The following is a 19,677-nucleotide window of genomic DNA, read 5'->3' as shown; positions in this document are numbered from 1 at the left end:
AGCTTAACAAATACTGTGTCCTGCTTGGGGTCAGTACCTGCAGTTTTCTATTAATCTGTTCAGCTTTCCCATCTGAGCACTTGGCTCATGACCCTGGAATCTCCTGGCATACACTGTGCCTGTGCTGTTTGTTCATTGTCTCCTGTTGTCCTTTTAATCCTATTTCATGGAAAAGGAAACTATAGGCCCAAGGCTCTCCTCCCCCAGTGTGCCTCAATTTAATTTCATTTCCTGATAAAAAAAAATGTTCTGAAGAATGACAGAACAGAAGTTAGTGTTTTGAAAGAGGCTTGCCAAATAATTCCTGTAAGCAAGTTTCCGATCAGGGGTGAGAGCTCATCCAAATCAATTTTGTTTGTTCATACATAATGGTAGTTGGTCCTGGTGAAGCTGTAGGAACAAGTGGGAGGTTCGATGGTTCCTGGTCAGGTGTATGTATTCTCAAGATTTTGTAGGGACCCAGGGTTTGGGATTTTTCAGGTACCCAGAGGTAGGTATTCTCAAGATTTTGCAGGGACACAGAGGTAGGTATTCTCAAGATTCCACACGGTTTGGGATTTTCAGGGACGGGACACAGGGACCCAGAGGTAGGTATTCTCAAGATTTTGCAGGGACCCAGAGGTAGGTATTCTCAAGATTCTGCACGGTTTGGGATTTTCAGGGACGGGACACAGGGACCCAGAGATAGGTGTTCTCAAGATTTTGCAGGGACCCAGAGGTAGGTATTCTCAAGATTTTGCAGGGACCCAGAGGTAGGTATTCTCAAGATTTTGCAGGGACCCAGAGGTAGGTATTCTCAAGATGTTGCAGGAACCCAGGGACCCAGAGGTAGGAATTCTCAATATTCCGCAGGGTTTGGGATTTTGCAGGAACGGGACACAGGGACCCAGAGATAGGTGTTCTCAAGATTTTGCAAGGACCCAGGGTTTGGGATTTTGCAGGGACCCAGACGTAGGTATTCTCAAGATTTTGCAGGGACACAGGGACCCATAGATAGGTGTTCTCAAGATTTTGCAAGGACCCAGGGTTTGGGATTTTGCAGGGACCCAGACGTAGGTATTCTCAAGATTTTGCAGGGACACAGGGACCCATAGATAGGTGTTCTCAAGATTTTGCAGGGACCCAGAGGTAGGTATTTTCAAGATTTGGCAGGGACCCAGGGTTTGGGATTTCGCAGGGATCCAAGGACCCAGAGGTAGGTGTTGTCAAGGTTTCACAGGAACCCAGGGACCCAGAGGTAGGTATTGTCAAGGTTTCACAGGGACCCAGGGTTTGGGATTTTGCAGGGATCCAGGGTTTGGGATTTCGCAGGGACCAAAGGACCCAGAGATAGGTATTGTCAAGATTTCACAGGGACCCAGGGGTTGGGATTTCGCAGGGACCCAGGGTTTGGAATTTCGCAGGGACTCAAGGATCCAGAGATAGGTATTGTTAAGGTTTCACAGGGACCCAGGGTTTGGGATTTCGCAGGGACCCAGGGTTTGGGATTTCGCAGGGACTCAAGGTTTGGGATTTCGCAGGGACTCAAGGATCCAGAGATAGGTATTGTTAAGGTTTCACAGGCACTCAAGGACCCAGAGATAGGTATTATCAAGGTTTCACAGGGATCAAGGGTTTGGGATTTCGCAGGGACCCAAGGACCCAGTGATAGGTATTGTCAAGGTTTCGCAGGGACCCAAAGTTTAGGATTGTGCAGGGACCCAGGGTTTGGGATTTCGCAGGGACCCAGGGACCCAGAGGTAGGTATTCTCAAGGTCCATAGTAGTTTCAAATCAGCCAGCCAAGGCATGTGCCAGCCAGGTTATGGGCCTCATTAAATTTTTAAATCGACGTGAAAGGATTTTAATTTTGTTTTTCCTCGAGGCCGTGGGTAGTGATCTATGCGGTTAATCGAGCGAGCAGTGTCAGAGCAATGCTATCCAATGCCCTCGCTTCAAGTGTCTGTCCCAAGATGAGATGGCGACCTAAATAATTGCCATCTACTTGGCATGCTCTCCATTATTGATGAATTTCTCGGCCGGCAGGGTAACCTAGAGGTTTGCGCACTCACCTCTGAGCAGTCTGCTGATCCAATCTCGACTTAACTATAAACGGTCATCCCGGTGTTTCAGAGGCAGGGCGATTCGTCAACGTGTGGATTGACATCGGATGGACGTTAAACTGGGAATCCCGTCTTCAACCATCAGTTGGTGGACGTTAAATATCCCACGGTGTTCTTCACGAAGAGTAGGCGAGCCTATCTCCGGCATCTTTGCCAAATTCCAAATTCCCGCTCTAATCTACAGAGGGGCACTGCATCAGCGGCAACGCCGCACTCTCAGCATTGATGCAAAACCCGCAGTCACGTGCTGCATCTGATTGGATAGAATCGGTGTAATAACAGCAATGACGTATGGCAGTGAAAACTGATAACTTACCAATAAGTTGGAGCAAAAATTGAGCACCATGCAAAGAGCCATGGAAAGATGCTTTTTTGGTGTAACAAGCTCTTCCATGAGCCTTGACTTCATATACAAACTAGATGGTATTCATAGAATACTTTCCCTGCGCAGTCAACTTGTTGCGAGCCAACTCTTCTGTTTTTGAACATTTTTTTCCTTTGATCCAATATGGCTGCCAGACCACGTGAGCGATGACATCATAAATTTATATTCTTTAATATAATTGTTGCATAGATCACGCAAAATCAATTTCAAACTGATCAGACCAAGTGTTGTCCCTGTCGAATTATGACGTCATAATTATGGCACCAATGACGTCATCGTTAACAACACCTATTCCCCATATGGAGTTCTTTACAATGAGCCATGTTTCAATTTTTTCCATGCAGCGGTTTTGAAGATATAGAGGTGCGAAGTTTTTCCAAGATGGCACCTGTACTACGTGACATATGACGTCATAATAATCATTAAAATATTCTGCAGGAGGAGGCGCTCCTATGGTGAAAATTGCATGTCAATCGGACCAACGGTTGCCGAGAAAATGAATTTTTAAAATGCAGATACATATGGCACACGGCACACGTACATAGGTGAATGCTTAACCCCGCTTTTCGCTTAGCGAGCGCAGGGTAATAAAGAAGTGAAATTAAAGGAAACAGGAAGAGACGTGAGTGGATAAGAGAGTAAACAAACACGCCGGAGAGAAAACTCAACGACATATTGATTTCTGATTTTCTAATGTACTGTAGTCTCTGCTGCAGAGCGACGGTGCTGCCGAAGCAGTTTCTTGCTAATTATTATATTTGGAATATTTAATATCTAATATTCATTAATAATTAATTAATAATAATTTTGATTATTTGGAATACATTTGGAATACTAGTACACCCGCTCACTACGGCAGCAGTAGGGGGATCATGTTATTATCCTTATTATTATTATTGCCAATTATTATTCCAATTACTTGAAGCCTGGTGTTGGCTTAGCGCCTTAGCGGTTAGGGTGCTGGCTTGCAATTCTAGGATCCTGTGTTCAAATCCCGGTCGATTGCTGAATTAACGCCAGGGGGGTTGACTCAGCCTGTCATCCTTCCGAGGTCGGCAAATTGAGTACTAGTTCACTGGTAATTCCCTGTGTGTCGCAAGAGGCAACTAACAGGATTGGCGGCAGGAAGGGCATCCGGCCATAAAACATTGCTTCAAAAAGGGGACCACAGTGCCCCAAAAAGGCCAACCCCTGCTCTGTGGCGAAAAATGGCCTCCAAAGGTGGTTCTATTATTACTATTACTTATGTTAGATCAGGTCATGGAAAAGATCAAACTGCGCCTCACCATTCCAAATTCCCGATAATAAAAGTTACCTCCGTGAGGGTATCCGGGCATGGGGGAGGGGAGGGGGTGGCAGGGCAGGGAGGACAATATCGCAAGTCACAAGATCCCTTGAGGAGTGGGAATATTGTCTCGTAATATCATTAATATTTTATCATCATCGGTGTTGTTATTACTTTTATAATAAGAAGCAGCTTTGGAAAAACACCATGAAAAATGCCTTGGAAGGACTCCAATTTAGCGGCAGGAAAGGTCACGTTATTAACGCTTGTGGGGTATATAGAGTACAGTAGATCTACGATCAGGCGCGTTAGTCTACGTGATAAGCATTGACTGATGTCGCGATTCCTCAAAATTTCTTTCAGTTTCGTGTTAAACATCATGAGCGACTGTTTAAAAAGGTAATCAAACATGTTTGATGTTTATAATATTTTTACTTCTGGTGGAGATGCCACACGAAAATGGCACGATAAGCTATTTATACACGTTAACACGGCGTTTCGCAAAGGAGGAAAAACGCCTTGGGGAGGTGGAATATTATTAGTATTAATATTGTTTTTAAGGACGTAATATTATGATATTATCATTAGTTTTATTATGAGAAGTGGTCTTGGAAAAACGCCACGATAAAGCTAACTTAACACGGATATACACCTCAATATGCAACCCCATTGGCGGGGAAAACCTCCTTGGGGAGGAGGGCAAATGAATGCGCTACAACCTTCATTGTGTGACCCTTAGTCCACCAGACAGACAGACAGACACCAAATTGCATATTTTAGTATGATTATTTGTAATATTAATTTAATATTTTGAATCATGATATTGGAATACACTGGGTGGTTTGCCATTGCTTTCCCAGGACGTTGATACCAATCGAAAGAAATGAAACGGAGATGGAACTGGGCTAGACACAGAGAAAGAATGGACAATCGAAAGACAACAACAATTACAAACTGGCCACCTGGACAGGGACCTGAAGGAAACAAGAAACACTGAAGATTAATTAGATGGAGAAACGAAATTGAAAAATTAACAATTTGAAATAAAATACTAGAAAGCATCTGAAAATGCAAAGCCTGTCCACATCCGTTTGTTTCAGCCGTCTTCTTCTTCTTCTTCTTCTTCTTCTTCTTCTTCTTCTTCTTCCGTATGCTCAAAATAACGAAAACAGTAAAAAAAAAAATACAGAATGAAAATTGATGATTTTATGCAGTTTTGACCTTTGAGCTTTAGATCTAAATTTTTTTATCAGATTCTAGCTTTTGATTGGTGAACCAATTATGCGACCCAATATGCAAATTATTAAAATTTCAGGTCAATCGGATGAAAATTGACGATTTTATGTGATGCTGACCTTTGACCTTTTGAACAAATTATTCATTTGCTTTCTCCATATTCTGATAATAACGCTTTGTTGAAAATTGGGTGACAAAACTTAAATTGTAAATTTAAATTTCAGGTGAATTTGATGAAAATTGAATGTTTTTAGATGACGCTGACCTTTAACCTTTTGACCCTTTGATCTTTTCATATCTCTAAAATCCTCCATTTTCATCTGATTGACATGAAACTTGAATAGGATTTTCATATCAGCTAACTGAAACTTACCATCAATGATTTTTTATAGATCAACATAGGCAAAAAGGTCAACATAGGCCAAAGGTCAACAACCATTTCAGATTTCTAAAATCCTCAATTTTCATTCGATTGCCTGTTTTTTTTTTGGTTTTTTTTGAAATTTGAATAGAATTTGCATATCTGGTCAATGAATTCAACCACCAATTATTTTTGAGGGTAAGGATACTCTACTAAGTGCCATTCGACTTTGTTCTCTTTTTTTCCAAGTGTCGCTCCATGAGTGATTTTTCATTTAGTTTGTTCATTAGTTAATGTGTTCATTCGTTATAATATTATTTTTATTTGTTCATTTACAGCTTGATCTTACAAGTTAAAATAAACTATATAATTAATTACATGTAAAATCTCAAAAACACAGGAGTACCTTTTTTTGGGCAATGTGTGGCAGCACAATTCCCAATTTATAATTTTTGTCATTTTTGAAAGAAATTTTAATGATCACAACATATCATACTCCAGATCAAAACTTTGAGAATTTTACATTTTATAATAAAGATAAAGTGATAACTCTTTATACCGGTTACCACAAAAGTTGGTGCTAATTGAAACGCGTGCACACGCGAGAGCGCGCGCACGCGCACACACACACACACACACACACACACACACACACACACACACACACACACACACACACACACAAAATACAGATATACACACACACACACACACACATACACACACATACACACATACACACACACACACACACACACAGACACTCACTGCAATATATGTTGAACGTTATCTCAAATTCTGTTCTCAATAAATGTACTTCATCATCAAATAATTTGCTTGGATGACATGACAAATAGATCAGTTGTTGGCTTGCAATTGGGTGCAGGTGCTAATTCTTCCGCCCAATTTAACGAACATGCGATTGCACTATTTTTTATCACACCATTGACATGCACTTACAGCTGCATGCTAATTCCAGAGTAGACGCACTACTTCCGCAAACATAATAATTATATACAGTGCGTATCAAAAAAAGGTAATCCGAATTCAAGGGGTTAATATGCAAAGGTTATTTATTTTTACAATTTACATGTGGTTTACCAATTAAGAGGAGATCCTCAGCTTTACATTGATACCTTCCATGCATCATTGCTGTCACACATGACCGAGTACATGTTCATTGAAAAAGACAACTTCAAATCGCATTTTTACAAGTTTGGCTAATCCATGCAAGTCAGGATAATTGGTGCAAAATGAACGTCAGATGTGAACTTTTCTCAGGAATGATTGGCCTTTATGCACCCACACCTTCAACATGTCCACCTCCCCTTTCAACACAAAGCTCACAGCGGCGGAGCATGCCCTGACATGCTCGTCTCACCATAGCCAGGTCATTGCACAAAGCATCCACTTCATGTCGAATACGGCCCTGCAATTCGTCAAGATCACGGGGAGGAGTTACGAACACCTTGTTCTTTAAATGTCTCCAAAGGAAATAATCACATGGTGTGAGGTCAGGTGAACTTGGCGGCCAATCCACTGCATGGTTGAGGGCGATGATTCGGTCTCCAAAGAGATCCCTCATTCGATCTCGGACAGCGATAAGACGATGTGCTGGGGTGCCGTTTTGGGCCCACTAGAGATATCTGAAGACACCACGAACCTGTCGCTCAAAGTTCTCCTCCAGCTGCGGTAAAACTTCATCATTGATCATCTGCAGATACCTGTTACCATTGACATTCCTTTGAAAGAAAAATGGTCCGATCACCTGACCACTTCCACAAAGTCCCAACGAAACAATTCACTTTTGTCGATTCATGTTGGTGTCAAAATTAAACTCCGGGGGTTGTCCTGTCGGTGCATATTCAAGAACATTATGGGTATTGACCTTGCCGTCCATGGCGAAAGCAGCTTCTTTGTCGATAACGAGATACCGCAGGAAATTGACATCTGCTTCGCAACGTGCTATCAACCATCAGCCTCCTGGCAAAATCCCCTGGCGTAAGTTGATGCCAGATGTGAATCCGATATGGATGTTGGTGGAGGTCCAGTCTTGTGATTCGGTTTAATGTTGCCGAAGGCAATCCCATCCCATTTCGTCTTGCGCTGGTATCCCTAGGATGCTCCAAAACTTGCTGCCTTACTGCTGCAATGTTCATTTCCGATCGCCCAGTGCACCTCCTACCAGATTTCTCCTTGTTGCGGTTGAGGCTAGTGCCATGCTCTTGGTATTTTCTAACATTCGCCCAGATGGTTTTTGCTGCTGGAGACTCCCGTTCTGGGAAACGTTCCCTGAACGCATCACGAGTTTGCTGCAAACTTCCAGTTTGGTGAAAGGTTGAAACCACGAAGGTCTGCTGTTCAGTCGTTAGTTGAACCATCTTTTCAATGACTCTGTCTGTCTCTAAACCCATACACTGTAGGCCCATCTTAAATACGCATCTTAAACAAAGGATGACGCAACCGATGATTACCAGACCAGCTTAACAATTTTACATAATCAACTTGGCAGTCGACAAGTAATGCGTCCATTTAAAACTGTCTTGCACCGATTAGCCAAACTTGTAAAAATGCGATTTGAACTTGTCATTTTCAATGAACATGCACTCAGTCATGTGTGACAGCAATGATGCATGAAAGGCATCAATGGAAAGCCGAGGATATCCTCATAATTGGTAAACCACATATAAATTGTCAAACTAAATAACCTTTGCTTATTAACCCCTTGAATTCGGATTACCTTTTTTTTGATACGCACTGTATCTATTGTATAAAACTTCCGCAATTTTATATACTCTTCCTAGAGCTGGCCGCCCGGCCAAACTGAGCAATCGGGGGAGAAGGGCCTTGGTAAGAGAGGTGACCAAGAACCCGATGGTCACTCTGGCTGAGCTCCAGCGATCCTGTGTGGAGATGGGAGAAACTTCCAGAAGGACAACCATCACTGCAACACTCCACCGATCTGGGCTTTGTGGCAGAGTGGCCAGACGGAAGCCTCTCCTCAGTGAAAGACACATGAAAGCCCGCTTGGAGTTTGCAAAAAAGCACCTAAAGGACTCTCAGACTGTGAGAAACAAGATTCTGTGGTCTGATGAAACCAAGATTGAACTGTTTGGCTTCTGTCTGGCCACTCTGCCATAAAGCCAAGATCGGTGGAGTGTTGCAGTGATGGTTGTCCTTCTGGAAGTTTCTCCCATCTCCACACAGGATCTCTGGAGCTCAGCCAGAGTGATCATCGGGTTCTTGTTCACCTCTCTTACCAAGGCCCCATCTCCCCCGATTGCTCAGTTTGGCTGGGCGGCCAGCTCTTGGAAGAGTCCTGTTTGTTCCAAACTTTTTCGATTTATGAATTATGGAGGCCATTGTGCTCTTGGGAACCTTCAATGCAGGAGAAATGTTTTTGTAGGCTTCCCCAGATCTGTGCCTCCACACAATCCTGTCTCTGAGCTCTGCAGGCAGTTCCTTCGACCTCATGGCTTGGTTTGTGCTCTGATATGCATTGTCAGCTGTGAGACCTTATATAGACAGGTGTGTGCCTTTCCAAATCATGTCCAATCAATTGGATTTACCACAGGTGGACTCCAATCAAGGTGTAGAAACATCTCAAAGATGATAAAGAAAAATGCGAGGCACCTGAGCTAAATTTAAAGTGTCATCGCAAAGGGTCTGAATACTTATGTAAATGTGATATTTCAGTGTTTTCTTTTTAATAAATTTGCAAAACTTTCTAAAATCCTGTTTTCTCTTTGTCATTTTGGGGTATTGAGTGTAGATTGATGAGGGAAAAAATGAATTTAAACGATTTCAGCATAAGGCTGCAACATAACAAAATGTGAAAAAAGTGAAGGGGTCTGAATACTTTCTGAATGCACTGTATACACACACAGACACACACACACACACACACACACACACACACACACACACACACACACACACACACACACACACACACACACACACACACACACTACATGACTAACAGTATGTGGAAACCCGAACATCCTCTAATTCCAAAATCATGGGCATTCATATAGAGTTGGACCCCCTTTCCTGCAATAACAGCTTCCACTCTTCTGGGAAGGCTTTCCACTAGATGTTGGAAGATTGCTTCAGGGATTTGCTTCCATTCAGCCACAAGAGCATTCGTGAGGTCGGGCACTGATGTTGGGCGATTAGGCCTGGCTCGCAGTCGGTGTTCCAATTAATCCCAAAGGTGTTCGATGGGGTTGAGGCCAGGGCTCTGGGCGGGCCAGTCAAGTTCTTCCACATCGATCTCGACAAACCATTTCTGTATGGACTTCGCTTTGTGCACGGGGGCATTGTCATGCTGAAACAGGAAAGGGCCTTCCCCAAACTGTTGCCACAAAATTGGAAGTACACAATCGTCTAGAATGTTATTGTACGCTGTAGCGTTAAAATTTCCCTTCAGTGGAACTAAGGGGCCTAGCCCGAAACATGAAAAACAGCCCCAGACCATTATTCCTCCTCCACCAAACTTTACAGTTGGCACTATGCATTCTGGCATGTAGCATTCTCCTGGCATCCACCAAACCTAGATTTGCCCGTCGGACTGCCAGATGGTGAAGCGTGATTCATCACTCCAGAGAATGCGTTTCCACTTCGTGTGTGTATATATATTGCCTGTAGGCAATATATATACACACACTATACATATACACACACACACACATATATATATATATATATATATATATATATATATATATATATACACACACACATCCATGTACGCATCGACTCCATTATAGATAGATTTAGCAAATGTGGGAAGCATTATGTTGGTGAGACAATACGGAGGTGTAAGGTAGGATGAATGCATAAAGGAGCAGCATAAAAAGCCCAAATAAAACGAGTGGTTGTCAGTTACTCATTCATCATTACTTATGGATAATCTGCTGTAAAATGTGAGCTGCAGTGTTCAGCTAATCAAACAGATAAGCAGTAATGGCAGGAAAAAGGATGTGATTGAAGATAAAACAATAAAATGCAAAAGTAAAACACATTATGAATAAAATATTTATACAAATACATTATAAAAGATAATAATATATTTTTAAGAAATGGCATTTCCAATGGTTGCTTTGAAACACAGTGCAGCATCGAGAAATCCATTATAAATAAGATATTTGAGCAACAATTTGATTCAGAGGTAAATGTGGTGGACGTGCTGTTAGGTGTGTATTGTCATTGCCAGGTGGTAGAATGCTATCATTCCTGGTTGGTGTTGTGCATTGTTGAGTGGTGGTCATGTTATATAATATATACTGTATATACATATAAGGTAAGGTGTGGATGATTTAATGTATTATCCTGTCCATGCCGATAAAGACCGGCCTCGGACGAATGACCGATCGAACTTACCTCTGAGGTGGTCAACTATGGCGGATCTTCTTTATACGCGCGAGGAGGGGGAGGGCAGCAAGGCTCTTACCTGCACGGATTCCACTGCAGCATGCTCGAACCACGATAATCAAATCAAACCGACAAGGAATTATAATGCAACAATAAAAGAGTTTAATAAAAATAATTCCAGGGAACAAGAAATGTGCAGTAATAGTAAAATCCTAAATGGAGCACCCCCATGCAGACTCGTAAAACAACACAAGGGCATAAATAAATGGAAAATAATTGCGAATGGTGTTTGGAATGTTAGCGCGTACTCAGCTCTGGTCCCCTTGACCGTCTGGGATCGTCACAGGCCCGCGTCTCTCATGCTCCACAAAGCACCGAGGTCTCTCAGGCGCACACAGTCGTCACAAAGTCAGCACCACGGAATCAGGGAAAGGATGTGTCCGTTCCTACACGCATCCAGGACCAAGAGAAAGATGCGTCTGCCTGCAATGAATGTCCCACCGCAAGAGATGAGAGAAGAACGCATGCATCTGCTCGCAATCACATCAACGAAGCCAGAGAGGGAAAATGCCGCTGTTCCTTCAAAGGTCCAAACACAGAGTGAGAAAATGTGCAACTGCACGCTATCAAGGCCAGCCTGAAGAGCCAGAGATGGAGGCTCCTTCGCCTTTTCGTTCACGGTCTTCGGACCTTCTATCTGATGTCACCCGCCCGCTCCAATCAGCGAGTACCATTGCAGCAGTCCACCGCCCGGACCAATCACCACCCCTCAGGGCGGGGCCCCATGGCCCCTCCCGCTGTCCCCGACAATGACTCGGCTGGTGGCATCAGCGGTATTTGAATGTCCTGGTTCCAGTTACTTTTATATGGTGTTTTTAGTGTATGTGCGGAGTGCATGGCAGGTGTGGTGTGTGTTGTGTAGTGTCATAAGGAACAAAGGAAAAATCACAGTGACATTTACATACAGGGAGTTAATTACCCTTAAGCCCTACTTAATTAACATGGCCCCACCCCTCGCCATGGGGATAACAATACGCTCTTACCAGACACATGGAGCTGACTTAAGTTACATGAGGGTTTCTTCTTCTTCATGACAGTCGGAGCCTACTACCTATACAATTCTACCTGGCCTAAGGTATTTCATTGCCTACCCCCCCCCCCCACACCCCACATAAACGTAACAGTATTGTTACGTTTGTTGGGGGTAGAGGAAGAAATACCATAGTGGAGACAGGATTGTATAGGTATAGCATGGACTGTGGATGCTTGGGAGACATCTTGATGTATTCAAGTAGGGAAAACTGTGAACTTAAGATCGTTTACGTATCACCACATGAGGGGTATTCATCACTACTTAACTAGGTAGGGTCTAACGCTAGTTTGCCCCAGTCTGTAGTTGCTCCAAGTGTTTTTTTTACTCCCGCCAGGGAATAATGCATTTGATCGTGTCCGTGTGTGTGTGTGTGTTCGTGTGTTTGTGAACAAGATATCTGGAAAAGTTCTGAACGGATTTGGATGAAAGTTGGTGGGATGATTGCACTTGGGATAAGGAAGAACTGATTAGTTTTTGGTGAAGCTCAGGAAATTATTCCGGATCCAGAAAGTTTTTTTGGGAATTTTTTGGGGAATATTTTTTTCTGTTTTCCTTTAAAAACCATTTTCTCTGCAATAATTGGACCGATTGAGAGCAGATTTTTACCATAGGAGGGACTCGGTCTGCGTAATATTTTAATGGTAATTATGACGTCACAGGTCACGTGGTTCGGCCGCCATATTGTTTTGAGTGAAAAACACTAAAATCCAATTTTCTCCAAAACGCCTGAACAGATCGAGGCCAAACTTTGCAGGCAGAATCGCATACCCATGACGAACAAAAAAGTCAGCGAGCATGACATCATGCATCACATGGTTTCAGAGTTATGACGTTTTTAAGCACAAACATTTAAAACCTAGCTCCTCCCTCTTTTGTGATCCAATCGAGGGGAAACTTCACAAATCTGTTCAGCATATCAGTCTACTAAAATGCCCTTTTGGAATTTGAGATAGGTCACGTGGTTTGGCAGATATCCTTAATTAAACACAAAAAATAAAAACATTTATATCTCTTGAACCACTTCATCGATCGACGTGAAACTTCATACTGCAGTAGAAGTCATGAAGAGTAACAAGTGTGCAAACTGAAGATGATTGGATGTACGGTCTGGAAGCTGGAAGTTGTTATTGCATGAAGAAGAAGAGTCTTGGACTGTGGACGATTAATTTATTTATCACATGTTCAAACTTGCAGGCATCGTTAGACACAATGTCCCGGGTTAATTTGAACCTCAAATAAAATTATAATTCCAGATTTGTCAATGGCTGAGGTATATTAACAAACGAATGAAACAGATTTGGCAAAATTCGAACTTTAAAAAAAAAGATCACATATTCACCCAGGGTTGTGAGAGGCTGAAGAAGAAGAAACCACACATGGGCTTCCCAGACCAAAAAATAATTCTGGCTCTGCGATTTTCAGGTTTATTTCTCTATATATCTACATATCTGGGCAGTGTCTTTGTCACTGAAATACTCCCTGAAACGTTTATTTCCGTGGTTGTGAAGAGATTTTACTAACGTGGTGGTGGTTTTGAATCACGTGGTGGTGAGGTATTTTGAATTATGTGGTGGTGAGGTGTAAAATGACGTGGTGGTGAGGTGTTTTTAAATCACGTGGTTGTGAGGTGTTTTAAATTAACATTGTGATATGAAAATAGTTTTCATATTTGTTGTAAGTGTAGTTTAAACTCGTGGTTATGCGTTAGAGCGGTGTATTTTTTTTAGCAGCGCCGTCTTCAATGTTCATTTTTTTTTTCTAATAAAGACATATTCTCTCATTTTAAAACCACCAAAGTGTGTATTAAGTTTCCCCATTTCATAAAATGTATCGTTTGATACGTATAATGCTTTAAAACTGTTTTTTTTTGTTTTTTGTTTTTACCTCAGAAGAGATATCAACATTTACCTCAGCGAATGTCAATCGCGGTGTCAGTATTTGATGAACTTATAAAGACTTTGGTGACATAAGTGTGACAAGCATGTGCACAGGATTCTTCCCAGAAGAATGAGTGGTCGCATTAGCTTGTACGACTTAGAATGAGCGAGTTTTGTTTTGACGTTTGGGCCAGTTTTACATGTTGTATCCCTGAGGAATGAAACGAACGTTTTTCTTGGCTTACAATTTTATTTGAAGTCACACATGCCTCAAAATACACTCACTTATATAGAATTGAACGCTGAATCCGAAAATGTAAGTGAAATTGCCTTGTTTTTTTAAACATTATCTTCTATATATTCTAAATATATATATATCTGTGCAGTGTCTGTCTTGTGTTGTCTTGTCTTGTGTTGTCACTGAACTACTCCCTCAAACTTTTGTGAAATCGTACTATTCCAACTTGACCCACGGCGGGAGTATGCGCTCTACTGAGTGGCGTTCTAGTTCCCTATGTTTTTGCAGTTGTAACTAGGGTGGCCATAAAACCTTCGTTACAACAACAACAATAACAACCATTTGTAGCAACAATATCGGGGGTGACCCCTACCAGAAGTAAATATTTTTTTATAAACCACAAACACATATGATTATCTTTTTAAACCATTGCTACTGCTGTTTAACACTAAACCGAAAGAAATATTGAGGAATCCCGACGTCCTTGAGACATTATATGCTTATCGCGTCCACCACAGAATAACAGACCTGAGCCTAGATCTACTGTAATCTATATACCCCAAAAAGGATAATGTGACCCTTCCTGTCAATGGGTGTACTAGTCCTAATAAAAATAAGACATTAAAAAACGAGGTGTGTGTGAGTGTGAGTGTGTTATTCTCTGTGTGTGTGTGGTTGTGTTTGTCCCTGGTTTCCCGCCTAAGTGATCAAATATCCGTCTGATACAATCAACATTTATATGAGAGGATGTTGCTATTTCCAATGTTTTACTCTACCTCTGACACATTTCAGGTAATCTCCAGAGAGACAGGATGCCGAGATATCGAAATTAGTCAAGGCACCGGCACACAGTGACCTGCTCTTCACAAGAAAAAAAATCTTCACCTTCCACACATGAAAGCTTCGAGATTAGAGAGTTCATGTTTTAACACACCATTGCGTCTCACCTGGAAAACTAAACAACTCTACAAAGCAATATGGAATAGCTCATGTAAAAATGTCAATTTTTAAGATATGATGGAGTCCCAGAGGGGTTAGGGTTTTGCCTCACTCAGCGTATAATCTCATTAATGATTTATCATCTACTTTGAGGTTTCATATGTTTGAGATCTCGAATGTTCACAAGTGAGTGATAAAAGATGGGAAACATGGCGGTTCGCTTCAGCAAATTGGTTCAGTCCGCCACATATTCTCGTGGCAAGATGAAGAACGTGACAAAACATGGGGTCTTAACGACCGAGGTCAATTGCTACCTGAAATCAGACATCCGAAGAAGTTTAATTCGAGAGGTAAATCAAGGCCTCTGTGTAGGTGATGTGATGTATGACCTACCCTGACCACGATCTAACAACCACCTTAGTACTTTTGAAATCGCATAAATTACTCGAAGATGCTGTGTCTCCATTTGCACAACACCTGGAGGAAAATTAAAAGGTTGTTTAAGATATAATCAGGTGATTGACGGCTCAGTGAAGATCCCAGCTGAGCTTTGAATACACAGTGCCTGTTCGGAAACTCTTCTAGATTCAGTTTCTGAGACAGTCGAAGCTGTCACAATTATGAGTGTATCATATCATATCATTTCGGTTTATTGAAATAATTAAACACTGGACAAGGCAGTTCGAAGGCTGAAATTTGTCAAGTTTACAATAATAAAAGTATTTCATAAAACTTACAAATGTATATAAAAATAATAATAATCACATAAAATTACATTAATAAATTTGATAATTATAAAATTACATTCATCAAAATATTAAAATAAGTAAAAGGAATGAACAAACATACACATTAAGGCCGAAAAGAATATATTGCTGGTCTCTGGTCAGACCAAAGTCCCAGAATTGATGCAGCGATGCGGGGTTTTTTTTCTTTTTCTTTTTTGAAAAGCATGGATTGCACATATAGAGTTGTTTTTTGTGTCCTCATGCCTTGCTGTCCTCATCTGCCGTGGCGCCGTCCAGAGAGAAATTAACCGTCCAGAGAGAGAAATTAAAGAAAATTCCAGAGAGAAAGCAAAGCAAAGAAAGAAAATTCCAGCGCCGTCCAGAGAGAAATTAAAGATAGCCAATGGGACTTGTAGGTCTTTTTTGTAAATTATGAACACAAGCTTAAGTTATTTTAAAATGTATTTACTCTGAAAATCATTAAGTTCTTCAAGCATATGATAGACTGCCATTTCGTCCTTGAGATCGCCTCGCCGTACCGTCAAACATTCCAATGCGTCGATCGCGTCAACACTGCGCATGCGCAAGTGGTCTAACAGGCCGATGGTCTCCCACAATCTCTTCTCCCAGCCCACCAGATTATCACAGACACTTACAACTTCATGACAAACGAGATAGGATCCAGGCCTAACTAAGGAAACCACCCACAGTTCACTAGGCCTTCTGGTTGCTTCACACGAACCTGACAAAGAACGTCTTCGTTTCAATAAATGACAATATCCAGCCGATTGGATTCATGACGTCACGGCACACAACACTACTCATATCTTTGGAACGGCTGGTTAGATTTGGACAAGATAAACGTAGTTTTGTAGGGGAGAACCGTGCGCGAATACCAATGGCAACCCTCACAGACCCGTATTTCCCGAGATAGCGCGCCGGCCCGGCAACAACAGGCACGCGCTGTTGTCGGTACCGTTTGAAATTTGAAAAAAAAAAAAATTGTTGACGCGCAGGGTCAAAATCGATGCGCGCGCTGACCAGACACCGGAAATATATTTTTCTCGACCTAATCAAACATCAATTAAAATAAATAAATAAATAAATAAATATTAATAATAAATTTTTTTTTTAATGATAAAAAAATGAAATAATAATAATAAAAAAAGAAAAATACAAAAATGATAAATAAATATTTAAAAAAATAAAATAATAGTAATAATAAAAAACAAAAACAAAATGACAATGACAATAATGACAATAAAAAAGTGTGAAGTTGCAAACCTGTTCCACCCTGATGTCAAAATCTTCAAGAACCTTCTTTCCGTGGAAAATCTTGGCCCTGGAGAGAAGGTACAAAACGTACGGTATTAATTGCTGCCATGTCACTGTGATTCTTCTAAAACAATTAAAAAGCCTGTCAAAAATGACAGGTTGGAACAGTTTATTTGACGGCGCAGCCTCCTGAGCAGGGTTGGAACAGTTTATTTGACGGTGCAGCCTCGCGAGCATGCCAAGGTCTGAAGCCTCGGCCTAGTGTCAGGTGTGCTTACATCTTCTTTATTTATTAGACATCATATGTATGTAAATGAACACTCATTTTACTCTCCGTGGGTTGTACATCACGTGCAGCGAATTTCACCTCCCTGCACCTTGTATTTATTGTTATTTAAAAAAAAACGCTTCTGTACACCGCCCTTGAGGCTCGGTTTGCAAGCCACCGTCTACAATTCCAATAGAAGAGACATAATTACTCTTTTATGTAAAATGTTTTTCGAGTTTGTTTTAGCCTCAAAAATAGACTGTAGTGAACACACATTCATGTTAAAGGATTGGACTTTAAAACCCGACTCTAATCGTCCTTATGAAGGGGGACAGACACCTGTGCAAACACACAAACACATAACCTGACATTGCGTTATATAATAATAATAATAATGCATTTATTTTATATAGCGCTTTTCAGGAAGCCCAAAGACGCTTTGACAGAGTGCAAAACATAACGCATAGCAAAACATAAAGACAATTGCAAAAAAAGAAGAATCAATAGGGAAATATTCAAAGCACAAAGGAGGGAGAAGGAGAGGAGATAGTCAGGGGTTAGATGCTGTGGGTTAAATGTTGAATGCAGTGTTGAACAGGTGGGTCTTGAGTGATGTTTTGAATGTGGTGAGTGAGGAGGAGTCTCTGATGGTGTGAGGTAGCGAGTTCCAGAGGGTGGGAGCAGCGATGGAGAAGGCCCTGTCCCCCCAGGATCTAAATTTGGTCCGGATGGGGGGGGTCAGGAGGTTGGTACCAGCAGAGCGGAGGTTGCGGGTGGGAGTGTGTCTGGAGAGGAGGTCAGCCAGGTAGGATGGGGCCAGGTTATGGAGGGCTTTGTAGGTCAAGAGGAGGATTTTGTACTGGATTCTCTGGGAGATGGGGAGCCAGTGAAGCTTGTAAAGGACGGGGGTGATGTGGTCACGGGTCCGGGAATGGGTGAGTAGACGGGCAGCGGAGTTCTGAATGTATTGGAGTTTATTGGTGATTGTTGAGGGTGAACCATAAAGGAGGCTATTGCAGTAGTCCAGACGGGAAGTGATGAAGGCGTGGATGAGGGTTTCTGCAGCCACAGAGGAGAGGGATGGACGGAGACGGGCGATGTTTTTCAGGTGGAAGAAGGCTGTCTTTGTGATCTGTTTAGTGTATTTGTCGAAGGAGAGGGTTTGGTCAAAGATGATGCCAAGATTCCGGATGTGAGGGGAGGTGGACACTGGGAAACCGTCGATGTTGAGGGCAAAGTTATGGGTGGACTTGGTGAGCGTTTTTGGGCCAATGATGATTATTTCAGATTTATCACAGTTAAGTTTGAGGAAGTTGATTTGAAGCCAGGATTTTATTTCAGTGATGCAGTTTGTCAGGATAGAGTGGGTGGCGGTGGAGATGGACTTGGTGGAGATGAAAAGCTGGATGTCATCGGCGAAGCAGTGGAATTGGAGACCATGACGGCGGATTAAGTGACCGAGGGGGGACAGGTAAAGGATAAAGAGGAGGGGGCCAAGAACTGAACCTTGGGGGACACCTTGGGGGAGGGGAGCAGTGGGGGATTTGCAGTTATTGATGGAGATGAACTGACGTCTGTCAGAGAGGTATGATTTAATCCAAGAGAGGGCAGTGCCGGTAATGTTAAAGGTGGTTTCAAGTCGGGTGAGGAGGATGGTGTGATCGATGGTGTCAAAGGCAGCGCTGAGGTCGAGGAGGATGAGAATGTTGAGGTTGCCAGCATCAGAGGAGAGGAGAAGGTCGTTGGTGATTTTGAGGAGAGCAGTTTCAGTACTGTGGTTGGACCGGAATCCGGATTGGAATGTTTCATACAGGTTATTGGCAGAGAGGTGATGCTTGAGTTGAGTGGCTACAGCGCGTTCCAAAACCTTTGACAGAAAGGGTAGGTTGGAGATGGGTCTGAAGTTATTTAGGGTGTCAGGGTTTAGTCCAGGTTTTTTCAGAATGGGGGTAACAGCAGCAATTTTGAGGGATGGTGGGACGATGCCTGTAGACAGGGAGGAGTTTATTGTTGCAATGATAAGTGGAGAAAGAGCAGGAAGGGAGGCCTTGACAAAGCTGGAGGGGATGGGGTCAAGAGTGCAGGTGGCAGTTTTCATTCCGATGAGGAGTTCAGAGAGGTCAGTAGGGGAGACTGGGGAGAATTGAGACAGGGGATGGCAGGATAAGGGGGGGCAGGTAGTTTGAGGGGGAGCGGGTGCGGCGGTGGTCAAGCTGTTGTAGATGTTTTCAATTTTGCGTTGGAAGAATGAAAGGAAGGAGATGCAGTTGTCTATTGTGAATGACTGGGTGGTGGTGTTCAGGGGGCTGAGGAGTTTGTTTATTGTAGAGAAGAGTGCTTTTGGGTTTCCGGAGCCAGAGTGGATAATTTGAGAGTAGTAGGCGGAGCGGGCGCGGGAGAGGGCATCTTTATAGTGTTGTATGTGGTCCTTGTAGGCCTGGGAGTGAACTGTGAGACCTGTTTTATTGCGGAGTCTTTCAAGTTGGCGAGCACGAGTTTTCATTAGGCGGAGCTC

At 42.4% G+C, this 19,677-nt stretch overlaps 2 protein-coding genes across 3 annotated transcripts in view; one reads left to right on the top strand and one right to left on the bottom strand.

The window, feature by feature from the left end:
• The window catches only part of LOC137416504 (synapsin-2), a 360,597-nt gene that overhangs the window by 269,222 nt on the left and 71,698 nt on the right, over positions 1–19,677 (bottom strand). For both annotated transcript variants that reach the window (XM_078770286.1, XM_078770287.1), the window contains exon 2: positions 16,904–16,961. In XM_078770286.1, the coding sequence (XP_078626412.1) occupies positions 16,904–16,961 (58 nt within the window). The remainder of the gene's footprint in view (positions 1–16,903; positions 16,962–19,677) is intronic.
• Positions 1–19,677, top strand: part of LOC144889570 (uncharacterized) — a 434,610-nt gene that overhangs the window by 399,631 nt on the left and 15,302 nt on the right. The window lies entirely within an intron of this gene.

Source organism: Myxine glutinosa, chromosome 1 (genome assembly GCF_964187855.1).
Source record: "Myxine glutinosa chromosome 1, kmMyxGlut1.1, whole genome shotgun sequence".
NCBI classification, from domain to species: Eukaryota; Metazoa; Chordata; class Myxini; order Myxiniformes; family Myxinidae; genus Myxine; species Myxine glutinosa.
The sequence above is the reverse complement of the archived record's forward strand: the minus strand, read 5'-3'. Positions and strand labels throughout refer to the sequence as shown.